General features: G+C 48.8%; 5 protein-coding genes and 1 non-coding gene across 6 annotated transcripts; 1 reads left to right on the top strand and 5 right to left on the bottom strand.

Annotated features, from left to right (window-relative positions):
• The first annotated feature begins 219 nt into the window (after positions 1–219).
• Asppvi_010420 lies at positions 220–291 on the top strand. The gene has a single exon. It is a non-coding gene; the product is annotated as a tRNA-Ala (tRNA).
• Positions 292–1,341: 1,050 nt separating this feature from the next.
• Positions 1,342–2,860, bottom strand: Asppvi_010419 (uncharacterized protein; the record flags this gene model as incomplete). Its single annotated transcript, XM_043306265.1, has 2 exons — positions 1,342–1,687; positions 2,685–2,860. 2 exons carry the CDS (start codon positions 2,858–2,860, stop codon positions 1,342–1,344), a joined length of 522 nt encoding a protein of 173 aa, XP_043162200.1.
• An 812-nt stretch (positions 2,861–3,672) lies between these two features.
• Positions 3,673–4,545, bottom strand: Asppvi_010418 (2EXR domain-containing protein; the record flags this gene model as incomplete). The annotated part of the gene is made up of 1 exon (XM_043306264.1): positions 3,673–4,545. The coding sequence occupies one exon, from the start codon at positions 4,543–4,545 to the stop codon at positions 3,673–3,675; it is 873 nt and encodes a 290-aa protein (XP_043162199.1).
• Positions 4,546–4,992: 447 nt separating this feature from the next.
• Asppvi_010417 (uncharacterized protein) lies at positions 4,993–5,905 on the bottom strand (the record flags this gene model as incomplete). The annotated part of the gene is made up of 6 exons (XM_043306263.1): positions 4,993–5,153; positions 5,200–5,277; positions 5,324–5,401; positions 5,447–5,506; positions 5,559–5,611; positions 5,658–5,905. 6 exons carry the CDS (start codon positions 5,903–5,905, stop codon positions 4,993–4,995), a joined length of 678 nt encoding a protein of 225 aa, XP_043162198.1.
• Positions 5,906–7,496: 1,591 nt separating this feature from the next.
• Asppvi_010416 (uncharacterized protein) lies at positions 7,497–11,112 on the bottom strand (the record flags this gene model as incomplete). Its single annotated transcript, XM_043306262.1, has 6 exons — positions 7,497–9,745; positions 9,792–9,825; positions 9,874–9,908; positions 9,968–10,491; positions 10,595–10,837; positions 10,889–11,112. 6 exons carry the CDS (start codon positions 11,110–11,112, stop codon positions 7,497–7,499), a joined length of 3,309 nt encoding a protein of 1,102 aa, XP_043162197.1.
• Positions 11,113–12,167: 1,055 nt separating this feature from the next.
• On the bottom strand, positions 12,168–12,521 carry Asppvi_010415 (uncharacterized protein; the record flags this gene model as incomplete). Its single annotated transcript, XM_043306261.1, has 1 exon — positions 12,168–12,521. The coding sequence occupies one exon, from the start codon at positions 12,519–12,521 to the stop codon at positions 12,168–12,170; it is 354 nt and encodes a 117-aa protein (XP_043162196.1).
• Between the last annotated feature and the right edge of the window lie 396 nt (positions 12,522–12,917).

Genomic DNA, 12,917 nt, shown 5'->3' with positions numbered 1-12,917 from the left:
TAATACCACTTAGCCAGAAGGGCGTCCGAACGATGTACTCACCAGTCTAGGGTCTCTTATCCATAGTCATAGCAGCGTCGTATCTTCTAACGCTACGTCATTAGCCCGGATTCACTTCTCGAATGTCAAGAACAAAATTTTGCTAGTAAATAAGGTCTAATATATGTAACAATTCGTCTACCTAATAGACTACTTGGGACCAATTCCCCATCAACAAATGGGCTTGTGGTTTAGTGGTATAATACCCCCTTAGCATGGGGGTGGTCCGGGGTTCGATTCCCCGCGAGTCCATTTTTTGCCATTTTTGATTAACCAGTGGATGCAATTTTTTTTTGCCTGTCTTGCAACTAGCTTTCCTCGACCTTCCATGTACTCTAAAGAACTGTTCTTACTGGTATTTATGATAATACCCATTTGCTTAAAAGTAAATTGCAATACGCCTTGCGAATATCAGCAGAAGACCAAATGTGCTATTAAGGACTATTTGCTCCCGTTTTATATAGCCCTTCTTTGCCGCGTAGTGACGGTTAATGGACGGTAGGTTCAGAGAGTTAATTTTGAAACGGCCCTCATCCTGCAGCAGCAAAGACAGTGGTATATACCTCGGTGCTTTCCCTGGTCATCTACTTGTTCTCATTTTCTCTTTCGCCTGCGCGGCGAACTTCTGAATTCTAACGGAGCGCTGTTCATGTTTAACTCCTTCAGTTGCCTGACTAATATACTGGGGTGCTTTATATTGTCCTTTACGCCAGGTTAAAACGGACTACTGTATTGTGCAGGGTATACTCACCTGTTCAGGTCGCGCTGGCTGATTGCCTTGTTTGTTTGCCAATGGTGACGGGCTTGTCCTGGCATGTCGCTGCTCTTCGGCTTGCCGGAAACTGCTTGGAGTTGAGGGGTTGGACGGAAGTCGGTGCTTTGTCAGTCGCCTCCTGATGTCATAGTCAATTTCTGTTTGATACTTCTGCAAAGCCCAATAGTGAATGGTGTCATGCATGCGTTGGAGTTGCAGTGTGTTCCAGAGTATATCCAGTCGCCCTTTCCAAATGCATCTCATTCGCTAGATGAGTGTGATGGAAGGTCTCTGTTAGCAACGATTCCAGGTCTTCCTTCAGTCGAGTTTCGAGAAGATTGAGTCAGACTCACATATAGAATGATTGGCTTATTGTCATCGCAGTCGGCGCCGACAAGTGGCTCTGCATAGGTTAGAAACACTCTGGCATTTCCTCCAATGAAAGTCAATGCAACCACTGGATGATGATAATCGTGCGTTGGTCTCTCTGATAGTCCTCGAAGCAATGTGATGCAGGCTGAACTACAGTTTGCCGCTTGATAATAACACTACTCGATATCCTGTCGCGATGCGCTGGGTCTTTTGACTTCAACCACCGCCCATGGGTAACAGATCAGTTTATCATTATTTGAGTTTTTGCGGGAGGTCCCTGTTTCAATATTGGATGCACCAGTTCTGTCTAAGTCTTCAGCTCCAGTAACATCCACACCCTCCTTGTGCCTGTATCCACGGCTGGGGGTGAGCTCTTTGTATGACTCAGAGTCAAGATCTTCGTCGTCCTCCAGGCTGCCTTTGGTGCCGTCACTGCCGTCACTGCTGTCGTCTTCTTCTTCACTACTCTCTGGCTCGTAGTCCTCGTCTTCTGATGTTGTGTAGTCATACTCGTCAAGTTCACTCGATCACTGTCTTCAATTTGTGGGCCTATGTTATGAAGCTTGTCTTCACTACCTGGATTGCGTTGCTGGGCTTTCGCCCCCTGTGGAGTCTTTTTAATGTCGGCGCAATGCTTATTCAGTGATATCAAGGGGCATGAATGCAATGCCTCAGCCTCTTCCAAGAGGTTCAGGTCTGTCAATGAGAATACCGCATGAGCATGTCCTTTGTCCGTTTCTCGGTGGGAGAGGATATCGTTTTGTATGACAAATGCAAAATACCAGTCCGGCTTGGGAATCGATAGTATTTCGCTCTCTTGTAATGGCTTAACTGTACGGTAGAGGAAGTCGTGAGTGTATTAACTTGTTACGGCGGAACCGTTCTCTTACCTTGGCGACGGAGCATTGACTATGCCAGTCATTGCGAACAAGCTATGCCTGGCTGAAGGAGTTTGAGTCTCGGCCGCTATAACGTCAGTTGAGCATACCCTGTAGCTTGATGAGTCATGGCTTATAATGTGGTCGCAAATTCGTTATCAAACTGATCATGAGCTGAGCTGATTGAACTGGGAGAATAGTTTCTTGAATCAGCAGCCTCCTGTGTATTAAATCTTGGGAAACAAAATGCGTATGTTTTATCTGCATGCTTCTTCCAATCCTTGAATATATAGTTGGCGAATATATAGTTGGCGAGCGTCTCTCCTATTTTGCTCTCCACGCCACCCTTGCGCTCCAAGACCACTGCATGTTTGTACTGAGCAAATAAATTAGTACTTTTCTTTCTGGCGGCTGGGGAATATTCTCTGTACAAGACTATACGCTGCTTTTAAATTTTTCAGGTGCCTCTTTCTGGCCTTATTTTGTCTAAGGGCACTCTTGTTACAGGCTATTTCTCCTTTAAACTACCCATCTCGATAGGCCTCTGGTAGTTTCTTGTATAGGCTTTTCAAAAGATGAGGTTCGAGGCGCTTCCGAGCAATCTTGTCGTTGGTATGGACTCAGCATTTTCGACAAAGTACCTTGTGCACAGCGTAAACTCTACCTTTTTGGGCGGAATGATGCGGTCGAACGAGAGGATTCGATCTCTGATTTGCGCAATTCCATCGGGCCAGCCATCCTCGCTGATTTCCATCTCAATAACAATGCCATTGCGTTGAAGAGTCTCACGACTGAGCTTCCTTGCAGTCGGGGCCATGGGATATGTTTCAATCGTCAGCGAAAGATAGAGCACGTAGGGAAATATTATGACGACTAGGAAATGTCCCCAATATACCTTGGGGAAGCCCTTTCATTTGAACCCCTGGCTTGGTGCTGACGCGATTGTTTCTGTTGGAATTGCGGCGCAGGCTAATCCCTGTCAATGCCATTAAATGCTACCACCGCGCTACACTGACTAAATACGCATGTCGTGGAGATGCCTTATTCAGTAATTGCTCCTGCTCAACTGCGGAGGAAACGCCATTTTAGCGAGATCCCTGTGCTCAGTCTGTGCCCTGATTCAGGTACGCACGGCTGAGCTGCATTAGCCCGAGTCAAGGTCATGAGGCACACTTGACTCCTCACAATTTAGCGGGCTGAGCTTCGGACAAGCCGTATGTCCAAGAGCATCTGCTGCTAGGGGCGGTTCATGACCCAAATTCTTACGAAAAGCCATGCTTTTTCGGGGCTGTTATCAAAGATCGTTGAAAGACGGCCAATTAGAGCTTGTAATGGGTTTATCTTAATCCCTGTTTGCTTCTACCCTCCGTTGCATTATCATAGGACCAGATTCTCCGGAAATTGACACAAATGAGTAGTCGACGCCATGTCTATCTGTATCAGGCATGGTTCTTGACTTCGCCGAGGTTCGTCTCGATGGAACTGAGTAAATCATATGGACAGGGCTAGTCTCATCCTTTTATCATTCAACTTCTACTTGCTCAGCACCAAGACTCTCTCTCACTCATCAGAAACCGATAATCTCATAACCGCAGATCTAAATATAGTACATTATCTCGAAAGCATAAACTATGTACTTCCCTGTTTTCGAACGGCACAGACAGGCCGTACCTCAAAGCTACGGACATTGTGCAATGTAATCCCTTCACCCAGCCCTTTACTAGCCTCCTTGATCCGCTCGTACAAGACTTCATGAGCAGAATGCTCACTGACGCCGTCCTCAAAGCTACCACGGCCGTCTTTCCAAGTATAGAACAATGACCGACCCGGCCGGGTCTGAATGTCCCACCGCCGCTGGATATTTAGCTCTGCGTACTCCAACCGCAGATCCAGCGGTGGGTCAACGACGACATACAGCACTGCCGGCCAATAGGGCCAATTGAACAGATCATGCAGTACCGAGGGGTTGCTATAGACCTGCGCCTCGGGCACAGCTATGCCACCCACCTCCAGTGCGTATGAGCTGAAACAGTGGTCGAGCCTAAACATCTGATCATACGGCTCGACGAGGAACTCGTCCCATTGCTCGAGCGGGACGTACAGCACGTCGTGCTGTGAGTTGAACGGGCGCGCAAAGATTGGAGATTGTTGGTTGCCGGAGAAGCGGACTGAGATACCTTGCTCCCGACACCAGGCTAGAGCGATACTGCGCGCTTCGCGGTTGACGAAGAACAGTGGGACATTGACTTCCACTTGGTCTAGTAGCTCAGGACTAAAGTAGAAGTGTGGGTGGGATGGATCGGTGGGGTCGTATCCCTGTTCGGTTTCGGAGAGGCGTCGCTCGAGCCAACAGCCTTTCTTGAAGAAGATTAGGGCTGGGCTGTCTTTTTCGGGGAGGGCTGCGTGCCAGATTAGAATGCGCAGTTCCGGGGGGAGGCGGGTGAAGTGAGGAAACGTGGGTTGTGTCGTTGCCTTTGCCGTTGCGGCCGAGTTCGTTGACATTTTGCTTATGTTTGATGTCTTCTAGGGAATTTTTCAGACTGTCTGCTCTATTTGGTTCTTGGTTGTAGTCTAATTTATGGAATGGGGGTGTGAGCCATACTTAACATAATAACTAGGCTGACAGAAAAATGCTTCGCCTCATTGCTCGTTCACAGCCTCAGTATACAGTTGGCGAATCATAAGGCTCATATAGTGGCCCGTTTACATAATATTCCTGAGCATTCAACTGGCCAATTAATGCGGTTAACAATGGATATCTTGGCACATATAAGAACTAGGAATACGCTGGTGCCTTTACTATCCCTGGCTTCCCTGCCATACTTTCTGTCAAGAGACGAACACCCAGGCCAACAGAAGGCACCGCTTATGTATTATGACTTACATGAACAGCTAAAGTATAAACAATTCAAGCAGAGTCAAGCCAAATTAACCGAAATTCGAACTCGATTACACATTGTAAGTGTGAGAGTTAATATGGATAGTAGACACAGTCCAGGTCTTGCCTCCGTCCGAAGTAGTAAATCCGGAAGAGGTAGCTTCGTTGATGGCCAAAGTATTGCCGAACGAGCTGTCAGCCGCGTTCAGGATAATTTTGGTATCAAGGTATTCTACATTCCGTCAGTTCTGACCACTGTCGCAGTGAAAGTAACTTACGGTGAGCAGCAGCAGTGCTGTGGCACGCATCATCCTGGCATTCGACGGCTGTACCCCAGCCTTGAGCTTGACCGGAACCTGCTTTTGTCAGTATTATCTATTGCAATGGAGGCGAGGGACTGACTGGTAGATAGTGTGGAGACAATCTTTCCGTTAATGGCCACAGTCTGGTCGTACTTGCCGGTGCTGTCGTTATACTTGTCTGTACATCATTAGACGGGTCTGTCTCAGATCTTGGTGAACGTACAATGCATGGTGAGCTTATCACCCGCGCTAGCAGGTACTTGGGTACCCCCTAGTTGTGTTCCTATACTGGCGTTAGCATGAATATTTATGCGCTTCAGTCGATCTTGACCTACCCTGGAGAGTACTAGCCCACGTGCACCATTGTCCAGCTTTGGCACCACAGTTCCTACGCCCGTCAGCTTTGATCTCTAACATTGAGAATGTATGCATACGCCGCAGGATCCGCGAAAGACACGGCAAGAGCCTGGATCAGGTCGCCTCCGCTAGTGCCCATGCCCGGCCATAGGGCCAGACGGTCCTTTTGCGGGCTTGGGGTGTCCGGGAGGACAAGGGTTGTGGTAGCCTCTCGGATCCATGACGAGGTAGGTCCGAGGGAGAAGTATGGGCCGAAGCCGACTGTGGTCTGGCAGGAGGCCAGACCAAGGAGCGAGAGAAGGGCGAGGGCTTTGGCGGCGGACATGTTGCTTGTGCTGAGAGAAGCAGTGAGAACACGGGAAGTTCTGATTTATAACTGCGTAGATTAGTGTAAACGGACAAATGCCGTGATCAGTGTCGTCTCAGGCTAATTTCTCCGTTCTGGAGCAGGTCGCTCCTCCAATAATACGAGCTTGATGGTCGAGTCCTCCAGGGGTCGGATGTTTCATTTTGTTTCGGGTTCTGCAGAAATCCCACCTGTGGATATGTGGATCAATAAACTTGGACCACTTTATTTAATTTAAGAACACTCTAGCTTTGGCACGCTTGACTCGCGTGTGTTTCGGATAATATCCGCATATAAAAAGCCGTCGCCCCGCAATCAGGCTACTCTAAATCAATATATCGCCAACTCTGTCATAGCGCATCGCCCCTGAGAACCCTAAAGCATTTCTCCATGTGGACATTCCTCGAGCCTGCTGGTGGCACCCACACAGCCGGGTTCTTCTGGAAGAAACCAGATGCTGGCAACGTCATCCCACTGACTCCACCGGCATAATAGATCAATTCGTCTTCCAACGGAGATCGCGTCCCCCCCGCTATACAGAGGGCTGATTTTCTGCAATTAAAGCCAGTCTCATCTGCGTTGTTCTTAGGGCAGGGAGGAGGTTCTGCAGGGAGCGAATCGTTCTCAACCACAGTCATCATACAGCTGGATGCAAAACCGGTCCAAGTGTTTATACTTCCGATTTCTTTTTTGAAACATCATTCAAAATGCAGCTAAACTGTACCTGGGAAATCTACGGGATATCTATCTTCTGTTCAATTTAATGATAATGTACAAACTATACTCAGTAATAATGTCATATGGACATGCATATGGCCCCCTGTACGAGCTATCCAACGCTGGCTGTACCTTCCAGCCTGGAAGGTCCCATGCAAACCACCCAACCTGCCAACCGTAGTGTTTGGCGGATCTGGCAAACTGTCAACGGTCACTTTCCTGTTCCTATCCTGCCATCCTGCAATTAAGCTGCTTGCAGCAGGTTGCGCTGGAGCATAGTGTTGCAAAACCAATGGTCTAATTATTTTTCTCAGCTAGTCAGCATCAGTTTGCCCCAAGGTATCCTAGGTCTAGCCTGCTATTGGCGTCACTCACATAAAGCATTAGGCGTACAAATACGGAGCCAGTTGTATCTTGTTGTTTTGTGAATTTGCTGAAGTTTCTAAAAGGGCCACTGCAAAAGCAGAAGGGAGTAAGTGTCGTTCTTGGCGGCTGTTTCGTAGACGGTAGGTTGTAACAGAGAGTGAGCATGTCTCCCACTACTAGTGAAATGATTCCTCGTGCTGCTGACATACTTGTTGACTTGCACTAAGTTGCGGCAGAACAAGTGTTCTCATCCTCATAGCTATACTAGCTAGGCTGCAGGATTTGCTATAAGCATTATGGCAAGAACCACAGTAGGAGATCCAAGAATTACAGCTATCAAACAAACATTGAAGCCACTCGGGCTGGAACCTACTAAACTGAACATGGATTCGCTGTACAGTAGGCTGGTAGGCCAAAGAGCCAATGCTAAATTGATTTAAAGGATCAATTGCTCCCTGCCGCTAATCGTCTCCGGGTGTGGCGTGACTTAGCCATTGTGGCCGTCACATTGTGGCGCGCTGTAACCTCCTGCAGTCGTTCTGATTGAGGGTGGGAGATTTTCATTCAGCACCAAATTATGCTGGTCCCGCCAGTTATCAAGAGCATGAAAGGAACCTCTGGTGTCTGGATGATCCAGGCCTAATACCTTATTGCGCAGCCGACAACATGCTTCAAGTAGAGCTAAGGCATCTGGAAGCCTTCTTTGAGATTTCCAGGTATATGCAAGGTTTTCCATGCTGGTCAGAGTGTCGGGATTCTCAGCGCCCAGCACTGCCTTCCTTATCTCCAACACTTGGATAAATAGCTTCTCAGCTTCATTCCATTGTCCTTGACACCCGTAGGTGTATGCCAGGTTTGATATGCTGGTCAGGGTGTCAGGATGCTCAGCGCCCAGCACTGCCTTCCTCATCTCCATCACTTGCACCTCCAGCTTCTCAGCTTCAATCCACCGTCCTTGATCCTTGTAGGTTAATGCCAGGTTGCCCATGCAGGCCAGMGTGTTGGGATGCTCAGCGCCTAGTACTGTCTTACAAGTCTCCATTACTTGCATAGACAGCTTCTCAGCTTCAATCCACCGTCCTTGATCCTTGTAGGTTAATGCCAGGTTGGCCATGCTGGACAGCGTGGAAGGGTGATCCGGCCCAAGCACTGCCTTTCTCATCTCCACCACTTGCACCTCCAGCTTCTCAGCTTCATTCCAACGTCCTTGATCCCAGTAGGCTAATGCCAGGTTGCCCATGCAGGCCAGAGTGTTGGGATGCTCAGCGCCTAGCACGGTCTTAGAAGTCTCCATTAATTGCGTAAACAGCTTCTCAGCTTCATTCCATCGCCCCTGATTCCGGTATATTTCTGCCAGGTACACCATGCTGGCCAGTGTGGAAGGGCGGTCCGGCCCATGCACCCTCTTTCTCATTTCTAGGACCTGTAAAATTGCAACTTCAGCGTCATCCCATTGTCCATCTTGGTAGAGACAGAGGCCATATCTCCAAATAAGATCCATTCTGCACGTCCAATCTTTGCCGACAAGATCGGCTTGCAGTGCATAACGCGCGTGTGGCAGGTATCTCCTCCAGACAGTTCTGTTCTTGTGATCGTCGTTCGGAAACACTTCCTGTAGTCGCACAATTACTCTCTCCGTCCACTCAGCAAGCTTCCGTTCTTTTCGAAGCCAGTTCCGCGTAGCCAAATGCACCAGTCGATGGAGATCAAGAACCGGGTCTTCCGGACGTCTGCTGACGAAAGAATAGGCATTTAGAGTTCCAATGGCGTCTGTCTCCTCCTTCCGCGACGACCCTAGCGGAAGAAGAGATTGCGGAATCTCCTTCGGATCTACACAGGACATGAATGACAGATACTGGGCTGCAAGAGGATTGCTCTGCTGAATCTGCTCAAATGAGATTAGCCACGTCGTGGCCACTGGGTTCGTCGTGTTGCGATATCTCCAATCATCCTTAAAGTCTTCGCTGAGAAGAGCGATAACCTCCTCTTCTTGCTCCGCTAGGAGCGATAGATAACACCCAAGTGTTATTCCGTTCTCGTTGATGTACGCGGCTGCCTGTGAGATAGCCAGTGGTAGGTAAGCGAGCTCTGCGAGAAGATCAGCTGTGTCATGCCCATTGTTGACGAGGCCCGGATTGATGAGACACTTCTGCAGTAGCTGCGTAGCGGCCTCTTCGTCCATCTCCGGGATTTCCACGACATTCTTGTGTGCGAGCTTGGCCGCTGTCTTCCTGTCACGCGTTGTGAAAATAATGGATCCTTGACCGCTGCTTGGCAGGTAGTCGACTAACGCCTGGGATCCCTGTTCCGACTCCTGCTCAGATCCAGCCTCGGCGATCCACATATCAATGTCATCGGCGTTGTCAAACACGACCAGCCACTGGCCTGTATCATCCTTGCTCAGGTGTCCCTGCACGAGTCTCTTCACATCTGCCTTTTCCTCTTCCCAGCCGGGTATTCTAAGCTGCCACGCGACGTCACGGTATGCTTGATGAAGACTTTCCCTGTTGGTTGCGGGTATCCAGATAATCAAGCAATGCTTGTGCTTATCCTTCGTTCGGTAGAGCAGTTCAAGCACCAGCTGCGTCTTTCCTACACCACCTAGCCCCGTAATTGCGATTTTTGCGGTATGATCCATAGTAAAAAGCTTTCCTTCAAGCTCAGAAAGCTGAGACTCGCGACCTGTAAAGAGGGGATTTCTTTCGAATGGCACAAGCCAGGTTCTACGACGCGCGGCTGAATGAGAGTTAGTAGGAGCAGTAGTAGCTTCTGGACACCGTACCTGACTGCTGATGGATCGTGCGTATGGTGTATTCCTGTGCAATTTAGTAAGAGATGAGCTAACCAAGTATCACTGGACTTACGTCTACAACGGCGCCAAAGGATGTTTCGGTCTTGTCTGTTTATATCAGTCAAATGATGCCTTGGATTACTATGCGAAATTCTCAAGATACACACTCTGCTTGAGTCTCAAATTCTGAATACAGTCTCGCACACGGTACCTCTGCGCCACGTGAGTAAGGTACCCTTCGGTAGCCGCTTTGATGGCGCCCTTCTTGTTGTACTCATCGAGCCCAATATCCTGCAGTCCTTGATCGACATTGAAACGGAAATACCGGTTTTTGTCGAAATGTTTAGCCCATCTTTCTATAAACCTCTTCTCCGTGGCCTCTGTCTCCGTTGCGATCTGCACGACCGTCTCGCTGAGAAATTTGATCATGCCGTCTTCGAATGCCTTCTTTCCAGGGTTCCCTGTCCCGATTGATATAAAACACTTGACAAGTTCCTTCAGATCTTTTTCGTCTGAGCCCCAGATATTCGATGCTTCTCCTTCCACCTCGTCCACGGGATTATTTGCGCCAAAACCCCCATCCGCGAACGTACGATCATCGATACTAACGGGGTCGAAGAAGGTGGTAGCGGCGGATGTCGCAAGGCCAGCCTGGCAAATTGTCGCAGGAATATCCGGCCAATCAGTCAAGCTATAGCTTCGGAGACGGATCATGTCCTTTGTATCGCGATCGATTGTACATACAAAGCTGTTCTTGTCAGAATCTTGACTCATCACATAGGGCAAGCACATACGTCCGACATCCGCGCTCAGTTCCATCATTGAGCAAGTCCGTCTCGGACACACCCTTCTGGGTTATCACCTTTTTGATCGCGCTTTCTAATCTCGCGGAATCGAATCGCGGCTTGACTCCACCTTTGATGTTTACTGGAATACGGCTCAGTTTCTCGCCGAAGACGTCTGCCGCCAGACCAGTATACGCGGCAATGCATTCATCGACGTCCATTTCGAGCCGACCAAGCATGATCGCAATCAGCCTGTTCCGGCGGTTGGGTCAGTCACATTCCTCGAGGAACAGGTCTACCTACCCGCCTGTGCTGGTGCCTCCGATAAGGTCGAACACTTCGCATGGCTTCACCGAAGGAAGGCTGTTCTTTTTTCGTTCGTGATTCAGTCGATCCATGATGATTTTCAAGATGTAGAGCGTTGAGAGCCCTCGCACGCCGCCGCCGTCTAGGGCCAGCAAACAGAGGCCTGTACTGTCAAGAGGGTTCTGCTCTCCGCCGTGCTTGGTCGACATTGCCTGCTCCATGGCTTAATGGATATCTGGGATAGGCTTGCTCTTCCGAGTTTCAGAGTGGATACCAACCGAGGAGAATGTCGCTGGTAGCGGGTTGGGCGAGGAGCCAGCTGTCAGACACTTAAGATGGTCAACCCCTGCCATTCAGCCCCATCGCGTCACACGGTTCCCCGCAGCTGCTTGGCTCAGGCAACAGATTTCGATTCGCTCACCCCTAGTACTACTGCTACTCCCTATGCTAACCACTAAGATCCAATGACTGTTCTAAAACTATTCTAAAAATACACTAATCAACCTCCAATTCTCGAAAGTCGCGGGGAGCCTGCAAGCCACGAACTTCGGCACGCTAGTTGACTCGATGAGATGTCGCTTCGTCAAGGTGGGCTGCTGAGCCAGATGATGTTGGTGGTCAGACTATTCGGTGGATTCGCTGCAGGAAGTATCACTTGCCTACCCAATCATCAATCTCATTTTACCGCGCTTCACTGGAAATCCCTCCATACCAGAGCCATTGATATTCAGCATCGTGGCTCGAGGAACCCCTGAAGATTGGAGCCAATAGAATAAGGATGTTCTGATCTCTTGGAGATATGATGCAGCCTTTTGAGACCAGTACTATTATCCGCTACATGGAGTTTCATTACCGCTAGCCTGATTAGGTATTCGGATACATTCATGACGACTAGTAGTCACAATAGTCCCGGGAGGGACGTCTTCAAGGGCGAAGGTTGAATCATTCATATGATCTATCAGCGTTCCACTACTTATGATTTGACTATAGTATGTTAATCTTTTAGCAAATGGCACCACCTCATGGAATTTCCGTGATGTAGCTTCAATCAGAAAGCATAGCTTGTTGTACATTGTCTGTACTTAACATACTCTAGCCCTACAGTAAAGATGCAACAACACATAGAGGTTTTGAACTTGGATTTGATTGTGTAGCTCAGACGATAATGATAGCTCCCAGAAGCGGATCGAACCAGTAGAGCTCAGCAATATGCCCATCATCTACTTAAAAGCAAGCTGAGATAAATCCCACCAATCTGCCCAATTCTGCAAATCACCTAGTGCAGATACCTATAGTCAATCAGAACCATCCCCTCGACATACTGCTCCCATCTGATCATGTCCTTGTCATAATCCCAGTTGTCAATCTGCTGTGTGATGCACTGGATGGCTGCGTCCGTCAGTCCCTTGAGAGAATTATCCTCGGTGATGATCTCGAAAATCAGATCGCCTACCTGCGTGTCGGGAAAGGACTCCCGACGGGGGGAGAAGTTGCCGCGGCCGGCTTGCAGGATCTTCAGCACTTCACTGAGCATGGTTAGAGCAGGGAGGTCGGGGTCATCAGGGCGAATCAGGAGGAAACTCCTGTAGGTGCGGGCCTCGTGGAGTTTGAACTTGGGCTGCTTCGGCATTGTGAGTGAGGTATCCGGCGTGTGTTTGTAGTGTTAGTGGGTGGAAGTTGGGCTGTTTGGATTGTTGTAGGTAGTGCTGAGAATGGTGGAATTGCAGAGAGTGAGTAGGAGTGTAAGAGAGTTGAGGAAGAAGAAGATGATGGTGCTAATGATAGATTCGAAGTTGTATTTATATCGAGGATTGAGACATCTTTCGAGGAGTAGGGTTGTTATCTTAAACATACAACAATGGCTTTATTTCTATGTCCTAGACACACCATTATCATGGCATTGTTGGCCATTGACGGCTTGAAAGGGAGGCTCAAAGGCTTGTCTCAGGAAATAGACGGGACCATGGTCTCTCGAGACTCATCGCCCTAACAAAGAAATGCCAACCGGGTTCGAATGCCACGTTCA

The sequence above is a fragment of the Aspergillus pseudoviridinutans genome, assembly GCF_018340605.1.
Source record: "Aspergillus pseudoviridinutans IFM 55266 DNA, scaffold_8, whole genome shotgun sequence".
In the NCBI taxonomy this organism is placed as follows: Eukaryota; Fungi; Ascomycota; class Eurotiomycetes; order Eurotiales; family Aspergillaceae; genus Aspergillus; species Aspergillus pseudoviridinutans.
The sequence above is the reverse complement of the archived record's forward strand: the minus strand, read 5'-3'. Positions and strand labels throughout refer to the sequence as shown.